The sequence below is a fragment of the Bombina bombina genome, chromosome 7 (genome assembly GCF_027579735.1).
Source record: "Bombina bombina isolate aBomBom1 chromosome 7, aBomBom1.pri, whole genome shotgun sequence".
NCBI classification, from domain to species: Eukaryota; Metazoa; Chordata; class Amphibia; order Anura; family Bombinatoridae; genus Bombina; species Bombina bombina.
Window position 1 is genome coordinate 418,345,891 of NC_069505.1, and position 15,062 is coordinate 418,360,952.

General features: G+C 41.0%; 1 protein-coding gene across 4 annotated transcripts in view; it reads right to left on the reverse strand.

Moving 5' to 3' along the window:
* Positions 1 to 15,062, reverse strand: part of PLA2G6 (phospholipase A2 group VI) — a 195,658-nt gene that overhangs the window by 140,754 nt on the left and 39,842 nt on the right. For all 4 annotated transcript variants that reach the window (XM_053721249.1, XM_053721251.1, XM_053721252.1 and 1 more), the window contains exons 2-3: positions 11,828 to 12,047; positions 9,384 to 9,599 (exon numbers count right to left, since the gene is read on the reverse strand). In XM_053721249.1, coding sequence (XP_053577224.1) covers positions 9,384 to 9,599; positions 11,828 to 12,036 — 425 coding nt within the window. In that variant the 5' untranslated portion in view covers positions 12,037 to 12,047. The remainder of the gene's footprint in view (positions 1 to 9,383; positions 9,600 to 11,827; positions 12,048 to 15,062) is intronic.

Sequence of the window (15,062 nt, forward strand, 5' to 3'; positions counted from 1 at the left end):
ATTGTTTCTGCCCGGTAATTATCCCTTGTAATTTCTTGGGTACCGAGTGCAGTAGGGTGTAGTATGTTTTGAGGTCTCTCTAAATGATTCATATTGTCATATGCATAACGCTGAAATTTTTGTGCTCTTTGCATGGGATTGCCAATAAAAAAATTTAACTGTGAGCTAGCTGATCACTGTGCGCTAGCTGTCCAGTGTCATAACAATTAAACATTGTGCTTATTGCATGGGACTGCCTATAATATTTGCTACTGTGTGCTAGCTGACCACTGTGTGCTAGCTGTCCATTATCAATATTCCATCACATTCAGATCTCATATGTTACCTGTCTGACACTATCCCTCACTAATATAGGATAGCATGTGCAGCTAGGGTATAGTGTGTTTTGAATATTTATAAACCATTAGCATATTTTGTGCTATTTGTACTAGGTGTGCACACCTTCAGGGTTAAATAATTTGATGTCATGTGTTGGTATACATATATTATGTCTTGACTATTGGCGATATATATGGATTAGAGATGTAACTCCATTATTAAGATATTAAATCTTTTGATTCATTTATAAAAAAAGAGTGCTTGATTCCCTATCTCCTATATAGTTCATTTAATTGTATGTCCTATTTCTTGTCTTATAGTTTGCTGTAAAAAAAAAAATTAAAAAAAAAAATAAAATAGTAATTTATTCCTTTTATCAATTTTTCTTCGTTCTCTTGCTATGTTTATTTGAAGAAGAAAGCATCTAAGCTATTTTTTTTTTATTATTAATTTTTTATAGTAGTCGAGACAAATAAATACAAGGTACAAATATTGAAGAACAGTTACATAGGAAATTTTGAATAACACTTCTAAATTGTTAGAGTTAACCTGGAGGTATATAGAGGGTTATCAATCCCTCAAAAATCACACATACTTACAGAGAAGGGAGGGGCAAAGATACAGGGTTAAGGAGGGGAGGATGAAACAGAGAAAGGGGAAGGAAGGGGGAGGGAGGAGGAAGGGGCTTGAGAAAAGTTCTTTAGGGGAGGTCGCAAATAAGCGTAGGGGCAAATTTAACAGTTAAGTGTCGTGAGTCATTATGTTGGGCATCCAGTCAGTGGTATGTCGTTCCTTCCAGTCGGCCCAAACCATTTCAAACAAATCAGAGTTGTTTAATTTATAGAAAATGTCCTTCTCCATAGCATATGTATAAGCCATTGTGTTGCATACTAGAGACCAACTAGGGGAAGACTCTTTCTTCCATGCACAAGCTATGGAGTGCTTAACAGTCATGAGTAGGTATATGGAGATGAATGCTTGGTGTTTGGGAAGGGCTTGAATGTTCAGATGTAGGAGGGCTGTGCTGGGGACTTAGGGAGGGAAATCCCGAAACAGGAAAGTGCTGTAAAGCATTTATTCCATAAAGGTTGAATCACAGGGCATTCCCACCAGATATGGAGCATGGTGCCCCTATGGCCGTAATTCCTCCAACAATCGAGGGATGCACTTGGGAACATTTTCACAAGTCTAGTAGGCACATAGTATCAATGGGAGAGTAATTTAAAGTAAACCTCATATAATGTTGTACAATGTATGGCCTTCTGGGTCAGAGATAAGGCAAGCTCCCAGATGTCAGGGAGGACCCGCATTCCCAGCAGTGTTTCCCAACGGGCCAGGTGAGAGGGTGTTTCAGAGGATTGTGTGGCGCCTAGCAACACATAATGGAAAGAAAGAGGCCTATGTAATCTGGAGCCCTGATCCCAGACAGTCTCTCAGAGGGTCAGAGGGCGAGTTAGGGTCGGCTTGAATCCCCAGCTGTTTAGAAAGCTTTTGATTCTATGGAATTCAAAAAGCAAGTAGGGAGATACGTGAGCGTCCCCACATATCTGAGAGACTTGCTTGAAAGAGTCCTGAGAGGTACCGTCCCAGAAATCTGACACCCGATGAACTCCCATTTGTGACCATTTATTTGGGTGGGAGTCCTGAAGACCAGAAAGGAGTCCCGTTATAGAAGTAATAGGGGAGGGGTGCGGGGCAATATGCGATTGATGTCTGATCTTGTCCCAGAAGCCAAGACATTCAGAAACAACTGGACTTAATAGCTCCAACCCCCTACGGCAGTGTGGTGGTGTCCAGATCAAGTCTCGAAGTTTGAGATGGTAAGGTAAAGACGCTTGTTTTAGCGATCTCCACTTAGAGTGGGATAATTTGACACCCCATTGGGATACATGGGTGAGCATAGCACCTTCATAATAACGGACAACCGACGGGGAAGCGATGCCTCCAGAGGTTTTAGGAAGTTGGAGTAATCTATGTGCCACCCTGGGAGGTCTGTCCTGCCAAATAAAAATGTAAATCCGCTCTGAAACTGGAGCAGGAGGTGCTTGGGGAGGCTGATGGGGAGGCAACGAAACAGATAGGTGAGTTTTGGGAGAAAGGACATTTTCAATGCAGCAATCCTGCCAAGCCAAGACACGTGCTGCATGTTCCAATCCCTCTTCAGGGAGCGGAGCGAAGTGAGGAGGGGGAGATAGTTATCATTTATTGTCTGAGAAAGGCTACCTGACAGCCTAACACCCAGATGTAGGACCGAACAGTCTGTCCAAGTAAAGTTAAAACTTTTTTTCAAATTAACTAGCTGTTCTTCCACAAAATCTTGTGTTTATACTTTGGTTTTTGAAAGGTTTAATTTATAATAGGAGTGGTCCCCAAAGGAGGTAAGTACATCTAATAACCTAGGGATAGTTTGCATTGGCTGCGTCGTAAAAAGCGTAGTACCAAATAAAGTAGCACCTCAAATCTGAGGATCAGTTCATATTTGCTCCGCTAAGGGCTCAATCGATAAGGCAAATAGCAGTGGCGACAAGGGGCAGCCCTGTCTAGTGCCATTTGTTATGGTGAAAGGAGGGGAACAGAAATCTAACCCGCTCACATAAGCCGTGGGACCCTCATAGAGGGCTCTAATAGCCCCTATGAAATTATCAGGGAGGCGAAAACGCTCGAGAACTGCCCAGAGGTACTGCCATCGAACGCGGTTGAAGGCCTTCTCGGCGTCGAGGGATATGACCGAAAGTGGTTTCCGAAGTCTAGACGAGAGAGTCAGAATATTGAGGAGTCGCCTTGTGTTGTCTGGGCCCTCTCTCTGGGGCACGAAGCCCACCTGGTTCGGATCTATTAGGGAGGGTAGGAACTTGGCAAGCCTATTGGCCAGAATCTTGGAGTAAAACTTTATATCAGTGTTTATTAAAGAAATTGGTCTGTAGCTGGTGCATAAGGTTGGATCTTTGGTTTTAGGATGGTAATTATATTGGCTTCTTTGTGGAAACAACCTTCATGCCTAGCTAGGTTATAGAATTTTAGTAGTAAAGGGGATAGTTCTCGTATCAATATTTTGTAAAAGTGAGCCGGGTAACCGTCTGGGCCAGGGGACTTGAAATATTTTGCGTTCCTAATGACTGAAATAACTTCAGTAAGTGAGAAGGGGGCGTTTAGAAGGTCGCGCTGCTCGGAGGAAAGTGTGGGCAGTGACAGTGTCTCCAAATAGGTTTGCAATACCTCTTTAGGGGTGGATCTGGGCGATTCAGAAGTAGCTATATTATATAACAGTGTAAAAGTCAGAAAACGCCTCCCCTACTTGAGACGGGATTTGTAGACGAGAGTTTGGGGTACGTATACAATGGATTCGCGAAGCCACTACTCTATTTCTGATCTTATTAGCTAGCAAGGAGTCAGCCTTATTACTCTTATAGTAAAACATATGTTTCAATTTTGTGAGATTAATCTGAGTTCTACGGAGCTCTAGCTGGGATATGGGAGTCTTGATTGCAGTGATTTGAGATGTAATGTCTATGTTAATTGCATTTCTATTGTGCTCTTCTAAGGTTCTCCGTTTGATGTGGGCTTGTGAGAGGGTAAGACCAAATTGCTTTTTGTAGTGTGCTTGCTTGGTAATCAAGAGTCCCCTAAATGTGGCTTTGGCGGCACCCCATAATATATCATCTCTGACTGTGGCATTATCGTTGGTGCATCTAAGCTATTTTGTTGGTTCAGGACACCTCTTGTTTATTGGTGGGTGAATTTATCCACCAATCAGCAAAAATAACCCAGGTTGTTCACCAAAAATGGGCCGGCATCTAAACTTACATTCTTTTTAAATAAGGATACCAAGAGAATGAAGAAAATGTGATAAAAGGAGTAAATTAGAAAGTTGCTTAAAATTGCTTGCTCTATCTGCATCACGAAAGAAAACATTTGGGGTTCAGTGTCCCTTTAAGAGCTTTTAGCCCTGGTGTACATACATCTTTTTGATTAACCCCTCTAATTTCTTGTCCATAGGATCTTTGAAAGCACAACTATCCTCTATGGGAATAGTAGTTCTCTTAGCTAAGGTGGAAACAGCTCCTTCCACCTTGGAGCCTGTTTGCCAAGCCTCCTTAACAGTTTCGGCTATGGGAAACATCTTTTTAAATATAGGAGATGGAGAAAAAGGTATACCCGGTCTCTCCAACTCCTTAGCAATGATCTCAGAAGCTCGGTCTGGGACCGGAAACACATCTATCAAGGAAGGAACCTCAAAATATTTGTTCAGCTTACTGGACTTCTTAGGAACCACAACTACAGTGGAGTCGCTGTCGTCCAATGTAGCTAAAACCTTCTTAAGTAACAGAAGGAGGTGTTCTAGCTTAAACCTGAAAGATACCACTTCAGTATCAGCAAGAGGAATTACACTGTCAGAATCTGAAATTTCCCCTTCAGATGCTACTACGGTATCCTCCTCTTCAGGCTTCTGGGAGGGGACCTCCAAAATAGCAACAACTGCGTCAGAAACCTTGCTTACTGAATGTCTGAGTTTACTCTTACGCTTTCCCTGCAACATTGGAAAAGCAGACAACGCATCTGAAATTGTAGAAGACATGAGAGAAGCGATATCCCTTAAAGTAACTCCAGCGGGAGTTTGAGAGGAAGCGCAGGGCAATGCATGTGAGGGCGGTAACATTTGGGACGCTTGAGGAGAAAGCTGCGGCATATATTGAACTTCGTCATTAGACTCCTGGACAACATCCGCTTTAGAAAAAGTTGGCTTAGAAAAAAAAAAATTCCCTAGAATTTAAAGTCCTCTCAATACATGAGGAACAGAAAGGGATTGGTGGTTCCACATTGGCATAAAAACACAAGGAGCAAGTGACATCTTGCAAGGCCCCTTGGTCCATATTGGTTCACAATGGATTAATTAACAAATAAAAACCCTAAATTTCAAGAAAAAAATTTTAAAGTGAAAAAAAAAAAAACGTTACTGTTTCTTTAAAATAAAGAAATTAACATGTAACTTTTTTACCGAAGCCTGTCAAATTAGTAAATACACCAGTTGAAAGCAATATAGACACCTCTACACCTTTGCTGAGGTGCCTACCTGACTCGCTAAACCAGAGCTAATCTTCCCTTCTTATGATGCAGGAAACGTTGAATTCTAGAAACGCATGCTTAACACTGACCATGCTTTTCTAGGTAAAGCCTGATGAACTCCGTCCGTCTATTCTAAATGTGTCCCAGACTGAGGCACAATGAAAGTGGCGCGCAACTCAGTATGATCCGCCCATCGTGGGCGTTGCCATAAATAAATAATATCCCGGTCGGCATCTTGTTAAATTAAACCGCCAGGAGATTCTAACCACCAGAGCCATTAGTAACGCTTCTCTTCCAGCTCCAGTGCCTGCATACTAAGGCTGTCAAAAGTCCTCTCCAGCCTAGGAGAGTTTACAGTGTCCCACCATCAATAAAGTGCCCCTTCCTTCACGTGCCCTTTATGTTGTCTAATAGGTTTGAATAACGTGCTTACTTTTTTCTGAGAGAATTTTTCCAGTCGCCCCAGCAAGGCAGCTCACAGGCTTGAGAGGTCCTTGAGGCTTTAGGAGTTAGGGCAGCATAAAACATGGGAGGCACAGTGAGAATTATGTCCCACAAGTTCCCATTGCTCTAAAGCCACCACTGCTCTACTGAAGAGACTGATATGAACTACGGCTACACCCTAGGACAAAGCAGCACAATCTTGCGCCACTTTTAAAATAATAAACTTTTGATTGAATAATTTTTCTAACACCTATCTTTACCACTTCCTAGCACTAACATAGGCAAAGAGAATGACTGGGTTGGGAGGGAAGGGAGGTGGTATTTAACAGCTTTGCTGTGGTGCTCTTTTCTGTCTCCTGCTGACCAGAAGGTGAATATCCCAATAGTAATTAAGATGATCCGTGGACTCATCGTGTCATTAAAAAGAAACATATGTACAGGGAGTGCAGAATTATTAGGCAAGTTGTATTTTTGAGGATTAATTTTATTATTGAACAACAACCATATTCTCAATGAACCCAAAAAACTCATTAATATCAAAGCTGAATAGTTTTGGAAGTAGTTTTTAGTTTGTTTTTAGTTATAGCTATTTTAGGGGGATATCTGTGTGTGCAGGTGACTATTACTGTGCATAATTATTAGGCAACTTAACAAAAAACAAATAGATACCCATTTCAATTATTTATTTTTACCAGTGAAACCAATATAACTTCTCAACATTCACAAATATACATTTCTGACATTCAAAAACAAAACAAAAACAAATCAGTGACCAATATAGCCACCTTTCTTTGCAAGGACACTCAAAAGCCTGCCATCCATGGATTCTGTCAGTGTTTTGATCTGTTCACCATCAACATTGCGTGCAGCAGCAACCACAGCCTCCCAGACACTGTTCAGAGAGGTGTACTGTTTTCCCTCCTTGTAAATCTCACATTTGATGATGGACCACAGGTTCTCAATGGGGTTCAGATCAGGTGAACAAGGAGGCCATGTCATTAGATTTTCTTCTTTTATACCCTTTCTTGCCAGCCACGCTGTGGAGTACAGGACGCCTGTGATGGAGCATTGTCCTGCATGAAAATCATGTTTTTCTTGAAGGATGCAGACTTCTTCCTGTACCACTGCTTGAAGAAGGTGTCTTCCAGAAATTGGCAGTAGGACTGGGAGTTGAGCTTGACTCCATCCTCAACCCGAAAAGGTCCCACAAGCTCATCTTTGATGATACCAGCCCAAACCAGTACTCCACCTCCACCTTGCTGGCGTCTGAGTCGGACTGGAGCTCTCTGCCCTTTACCAATCCAGCCACGGGCCCATCAAGACTCACTCTCATTTCATCAGTCCATAAAACCTTAGAAAAATCAGTCTTGAGATATTTCTTGGCCCAGTCTTGACGTTTCAGCTTGTGTGTTTTGTTCAGTTGTGGTCGTTTTCAGCCTTTCTTACCTTGGCCATGTCTCTGAGTATTGCACACCTTGTGCTTTTGGGCACTCCAGTGATGTTGCAGCTCTGAAATATGGCCAAACTGGTGGCAAGTGGCATCTTGGCAGCTGCACGCTTGACTTTTCTCAGTTCATGGGCAGTTATTTTGCGCCTTGGTTGACCCTGTTGACTATTTTGAATGAAACGCTTGATTGTTCGATGATCACGCTTCAGAAGCTTTGCAATTTTAAGAGTGCTGCATCCCTCTGCAAGATATCTCACTATTTTTGACTTTTCTGAGCCTGTCAAGTCCTTCTTTTGACCCATTTTGCCAAAGGAAAGGAAGTTGCCTAATAATTATGCACACCTGATATAGGGTGTTGATGTCATTAGACCACACCCCTTCTCATTACAGAGATGCACATCACCTAATATGCTTAATTGGTAGTAGGCTTTCGAGCCTATACAGCTTGGAGTAAGACAACATGCATAAAGAGGATGATGTGGTCAAAATACTAATTTGCCTAATAATTCTGCACACAGTGTATATGAAATTAGAAGCAAATTCAGATGAACTATTCTGAAAATAACACAATATGACATCTACATGCTACAAAAACATTCTAATCAGTGTCGGGTGCTCCCAGTCACATTCATTGTCCCCTGCAAGATTCTGCATTTCATAAAGTGTCTTTACTTTATATGGGAGGCAGCTTGCATTTGCTGGGACTTCTAGATGAAATATTGTTGTAACCCAGCAAATTTGAGAGCAGCAATGGAAGCATAGAATATAAATTTATAGCGATTAAACACCCAAACAATATATATTTTCTAAAACAATGCTAGTGGGACAGGGCCCGGTTTATTTAGAGGGCCATGATACCCAAATGTTAAAACACTTGAAAGTGATGCAGCATAGCTGTACAAAACGGACTAAAAAATATCACCTGAACATCTCTATGTAAAAAAGAAAGATGTTTTAACTCTAAATGTCCTAAGCATTCACACCCCATTGCAAAGGACTTTAAGCAGCAAATCAGTATGTCTGTCCTGGGACAGGCAAGGGAGTGAGCCTCGTGCACACGTTATTTCAGTTTAAGGAAGTTTACTATGAAATCTCATGAGAGTTAAGTGAAATCTCATGAGATCACAGTAAAAGAGTTCATGACCTCAGCACTGTTGATGCTGATTGGCTGCTGTTTATTTCTTCCTTTTTTTTCTTAACCTGCAGCTGAAGTATAACTTTTTACACAGCACTTACTCTGGTGAGCTGAAGAAATTGTGAGGTAAAATATCTTCCTTTTTTACATAGAGATGCTCAGGTGATATTTTCCTGTCAGCTTTTTACAGTTATACTGCATCCGTTTGAAGTGATTTAGCATATGAGTATTGTGTCTCTTTAAGGCTGCAGAGTACCCAATTTCTTCTGCTCTCTGCTCCAGAGAGCTCTTTTGAGATGTGGCCACCAAAGCACCATTTTTAGTTTAACCTTCTCCTGGGTCCACAAAAACTGTGGCACATATTCTTAGTTCTGCCTTTTCCCAGAACCCGCAAAAAAATAGAGGGCTCCGTATGGATCATGGGCAGCCAGTTGGACATCCCTGCCTTAAAGAATAAGTCCCTGAATCATAAATAGTTTTACACACCGCATCTCTTGGCGTTTGTGTTAATAACCTGCATGTTTAGTTGTGTAATGATCCGGAATAAAACAAAGAAAACAGGCAGTGTTGAACAATTATATAATGAATATCATAAGAATGGAAAATACATAAACAAGACTAAATTAGATTTTTTTAAGCCAGCACCATATTTGTATTTTTTTTTAAAGAAAAAAATAAGCTCTGCACTACACTATGTTCAGATGTAAACTTATATACTGAAATAACAGCGTGCAGCAATCTGTGAAAATGATGCAGACTTGGATTAACCCCTGAGATGCAACATGTTAATAAGTAATACACTGCTGCCTACTTTGACATTTAATAGGTTAACAACACTTGAATGGCTTGGTAATAATTTAACACCAGAATGCTACTGCTAACCTTTTGGCTGCTACATAATGCACTATTCTCAACCGTAACACATAAACAAGCGGTGTGAACAGTCACACTCAGCATAATAAAAGACAAACGCACCTTAGAATTCCATTGTGCCTGAAGCTCTCCCGCAGACCAATCTCAACTGCTACGTGTGCCAAGGACCAGTTGGGGTGGCTGCGCAGGCAGTTGGTCAGCTGCTGGACCGTCTCCATCTTCAGCCCCTGACGCGCACTCTCATAGAATGGACGCAGCTTGATGGCAAATTCGTGGAAACTCTGGAGAGCCTCGGCCTCTGATTCCAGCTGAAAAAGGCTAAGGGAGAGCAGACTATTAACCCGGAAGGGTCTGTAGTGCAGGTTTATAATTCCTTATACATCAGTTACAATGTGTTTCATGTGAGCTTGGTGCAAAGTTTGTTTATTCTGCCTGACCTGTGGTCATTTAGCACTAACCTATTGGCACCCTGCACTCCCCAATATCCTGTTGCACCCCTATATCACTAAACAGGTAGGTATAGGACCCTGTATCCTTAAAGGGACATGAAAACCAAAATATTTATTTCATGATTCAGATAATACATTTGTAAACAACTTTCTATTTTACTCCTATTATCAATGTCGCTTCATTCTTTTGATATCCTTTCTTGATGAAGCATCAATGCACTACAAGGAGCTAGCTGAACACATAAGTAAGCCAATCACAAGAGACATATGTGTGCATCCACCCATCAGCAGATAGGCTCAGCAGCCGGGAACTATCTAGGTAGATTTTTCAACAAAGGAAACCAAAAAAACAAAGCAAAACAGTCAAAAATTGTTAAAAAAATTGTTTAAAATTGTGTTCTCTATCTGAATCACAAGGAAAATGTCCCTTTAATACCATGTACATAAATAACACTGCAGACACAGTGAAACACATATCTAGATAAAAGATCAGCATATGAACATAATAAATTGTTTGTTTTCCGTTTTTACATGAAATATGTGAAGTATAAACAGTTTAAATATAAATAGAAAGTAGCTGTAATTTTCATTGGCTGTTGGTGCTCTACACATAAATGATAATAACCATAATAATAATTGGCTGATTAATACTTCCTGCTAATACTCATTGCCAGTTAGGTACATCCTGCTAACTCATTGGCTTATAGGTAAACTTCCTGCAAAAGGACCATTGGTTGATATGACAGGAAGTAGCTCTCAGCCTATGAGCATTAGGAGGAGGTGCACAAATGATACTGGTATGTAAAATGTACCATTTTGATGCCATTATTTGGCCGCCAAATACAACTTTTTCACAAACTTTGGTTTTCTCGCTGAAATTATTTACACACAACTACTGCAGTCATAAGACAAATGGTTGCAAAAGTTTTTCTGGGATCGCATTTGTTCAGAAACGGCAGAGATATATGGCTTTGCCATTGTTTTTTGGCAATTAAAAGACCACAAATTTGCAGCTGCGTATCACACTTCTGAAATTCCCGGCAGTGAAGAGGTAATTGAATAATTAGGGCTCGATTTATCAAGCCCCTACGGCTGCAAGTTCTCACAAGAACTTGCTCGCCATGATTTATCAAGCAGCGGTCACCAGACCGCTGCTTCCCTAAGCTCTTCGCCACCTCTAAGGTGGCGAAATTCAATCTCTTTGGTCGAGTCCGACCGAGGAGATTGGCTGTGCACGGGCAGGGATTGCACGTGAGTGCAACATTGCGCTCGTGTGCAATGGCGAATACCTGCGGGTAATTTCGCCCCGCCACAGGCAAGCTGAGGCGTAGAGGGGCGCGTATACGCGCCCCTGTACGCCTCAGCGTTAATAAATCTAGCCCAAAATATTTGCTCTAGTGTAGGGATTACCCTCCTACCTGACATCTCCCACACACCTATCTTCCCTCCACCCCCGCACTGGCCACTACCTTCTCAGGGACTGGCATTTCTGTAGGGTAGATCCATCATCACCCACCTCCCTAATCCCCTCAAAACAGCTCTCTAACTCTCCACTAACCCACTCCTCTCCGGCATATTTGTTACTGGCAGACAGTAACAAATTATTAAATTTTTAGTTTTCGTTATGTTTATCATTTCTTTTTTTTCTGTAGTATAGGGGCTACCCTCCAAGCTATTACTGTAGGGTCCCACCTCCCCCTTCAAATGTTAATTTTCTGTAGTGTATGGCCCCATCTCTCCATATCCCCTGCCTAATGATTTTGTCATAGTGTAGGGATCCCCACCCCTCCTTCCCCCCTATTCTCTGGGCGCTCACCGACGTACCGCCCTACTTCCCTCCCACTCAGCACCAATGAACGACCATTACAGAGAGCGACACAGACAGTGTGTCTCTCTGGCTTCTGATTGAATAGTTAACAACTAGTCAACAATACTAGAGTTTACATTGTTCCTTAAAGACCTTGCACTCTTTGTCTGTATCTTCTGTTTTGTGATAAACCAAATATAAGACTACTATCAATGTTGATATTTTGACTGCCGGCTCTTACACCATAACGGTTTTGTGCCTAGTCACATGATGCTAAGGTAGATACTCACCAATAAGTAAGCTGAGGATTTTGAGGCGTCACCAAAATACAGTCAAATGACCGCCCTGACTTGCTCCTGTACAGCATTAACCGCCCATCCTCTCTGAGGCAGGTGCACCCCGCATACTCTGAGAGAGGCACCTCCCGCACCCTGTATGGGTTCAAGAACCGGTTGCTCACCGCAGTAACGGTGCTGAAAATGCGTCCAATGAAATCCATGCCAAAAAAAGCTGAAACAAATAAAAACAGACTTTGTGAATTGAGAGATAATCAACCCCAGGTCATTTTATTAACGCATTTATATACATTAATTATAAATAAAACACACAAGGTAAGTGTGAATTGTATTAATACATTAACACCTTGCCAAACTCCAGACACCACTTCCCTTTTTTTTTTTTTTTTTGATGTTAAGGAAACTTACTATTTTTTTATTTATTTTTTTAAGGACTATAACAATACAATTATTTATGTATAGTTAAAGAAAAATACAATCTTTGAATGTTTACTAATCATATGCAGTAATCAACATGTTCCTCTTTTTTTCCCTAGTTATAGTTGTTCTGACCGCTCTTGGGTCCTTGAACGTTACATACAAACAGATTTAGGGATATTGTAAAATTATAACAAAATAGTATGTGAACAAATGAAAAAAAATTGCAATTGCATCTACAAATAATATTAATAGAACAACAGTCATTTGTGTTGTGTAGAAGCCAAAACTGAATCTATGTATAGAACATAACTCACAGATATATTTTACTATTGTATAGAGGGAACACAGAACCAGATAGGTGCTTAAGAGGGTGACTTTATGTATGCGACTATGTTTTATTATAATAAGCAACTTTGCTTTTTCAATTCAGATATAATTTTGTATACCACACCAAGGTTATATAATCACGGGTAGTTTCAAACTTTGCAAAGTGCATGGTTTCAAGTAGTGGACTAAACCTCCATTTAGATATACCTCTCCATGTTAAACGATAAAATAACTCTTGCCTTTATCCTGCCCGCGGCCTTGGCCGCTGGCCCCGAGAGGGACTCCTGCATTACGATAGATTGATATGTCTGAGTTTCGGTGCCATGATTTTAAGAATTCCTATTCCAGCTATATAATAAAGGGTATCTCCCTAGGGGCTCCCCACATACCCCCACCGGAAACTATTTAAAGTGAAGGTAAACTTTGGTGAATGAAAGCTGTTTTTTAAAAAATACTATTAAAAACAGGGGCACTTTCATTCATCAAAGTTTAGAAAGCAGCCGTTTTGATTAAAAACTTACCTTTGTTTTTTTTTTCAAAGCCAGAGCAGCTTCCCCCACCCGGAGATCCTCTCTTCACACGTCATCAATGACTAATCCGGCATAGCCTCAGGCAATGACTTCCCTGGGGGGAAAGCCGTGATTGGAGGAAGCTGGATTAGTCATTGATGACGTGTGAAGAGAGGATCTCCGTGTGGGGCAAGCTGCTCTGGCTGTGTAAAGAAGAGAGGTAAGTTTTTAAATCAAAAAGGCTACTTTGTAAACTTTGATGAATGAAAGTGCCCCTGTTTTTAATAGTATTTTAAAAAAAAAACGGGCTTTCATTCATCAAAGTTTACCTTCACTTTGATATGATTATATGCATTATATAAAAAGCCTTCCCTGCTACATGAAAAAAGTATGAAGCGCTACCCTGATATCTATATGACCCATAAAATAACACAAAACACTGGTGTGGAATCTATTACGTTGTGCGGTATAAAGGCGATATTGAACATACAAAAACAATCAAACAGAGCTAAAATGGATATAGCCAACAAGACACTGCATTTCTAACTTATTACTAAGTTAACTCCTGGCGTCTCAAGTTTATCTAATGCCAACTGTCTGTTAAAAGACCATCCACCTAGGCAGAGAAAAAAAAAACATAATTTATGCTTACCTGATAAATTTATTTCTCTTGTAGTGTAGTCAGTCCACGGGTCATCCATTACTTATGGAATATATCTCTTCCTAACAGGAAGCTGCAAGAGGATCACCCAAGCAGAGCTGCTATATAGCTCCTCCCCTCACATGTCATATTCAGTCATTCGACCAAAACCAGACGAGAAAGGAGAAACCATAGGGTGCAGTGGTGACTGGAGTTTAATTAAAATTTAGATCTGCCTTAAAGACAGGGCGGGCCGTGGACTGACTACACTACAAGAGAAATAAATTTATCAAGTAAGCATAAATTATTTTTTCTCTTGTTAAGTGTATTCAGTCCACGGGTCATCCATTACTTATGGAATACCAATACCAAAGCTAAAGTACACGGATGAAGGGAGGGACAAGGCAGGAACATTAAACAGAAGGAACCACTGCCTGAAGTACCTTTCTCCCAAAAATAGCCTCCGAAGAAGCAAAAGTGTCAAATTTGTAAAATTTTGAAAAAGTGTGAAGTGAAGACCAAGTTGCAGCCTTGCAAATCTGTTCAACAGAGGCCTCAATTTTAAAGGCCCAGGTGGAAGCCACAGCTCTAGTAGAATGAGCTGTAATCCTTTCAGGAGGCTGCTGTCCAGCAGTCTCATAGGCTAAACGTATTATGCTACGAAGCCAAAAAGAGAGAGAGGTAGCCGAAGCCTTTTGACCTCTTCTCTGTCCAGAGTAAACGACAAACAGGGAAGAAGTTTGACGAAAATCTTTAGTTGCCTGCAAATAGAACTTCAGGGCACGGACTACGTCCAGATTATGCAAAAGTCGTTCCTTCTTTGAAGAAGGGTTAGGACACAGTGATGGAACAACAATCTCTTGATTGATATTCCTGTTAGTAACTACCTTAGGTAAGAACCCAGGTTTAGTACGCAGAACTACCTTGTCTGAATGAAAAATCAGATAAGGAGAATCACAATGTAAGGCAGATAACTCAGACTTTCGAGCCGAGGAAATAGCCATCAAAAACAGAACCTTCCAGGATAACAGCTTGATATCAATGGAATGAAGGGGTTCAAATGGAACGCCTTGAAGAACGTTAAGAACTAAGTTTAAGCTCCACGGCGGAGCAACAGTCTTAAACACAGGCTTAATCCTAGCTAAAGCCTGACAAAAAGCCTGAACGTCTGGAACTTCAGCCAGACGTTTGTGTAGAAGAATAGACAGAGCAGAAATCTGTCCCTTTAACGAACTAGCAGATAAGCCCTTTTCTAAACCCTCTTGTAGAAAGGACAATATCCTAGGAATCCTAACCTTACTCCATGAGTAACACTTGGATTCGCACCAATATA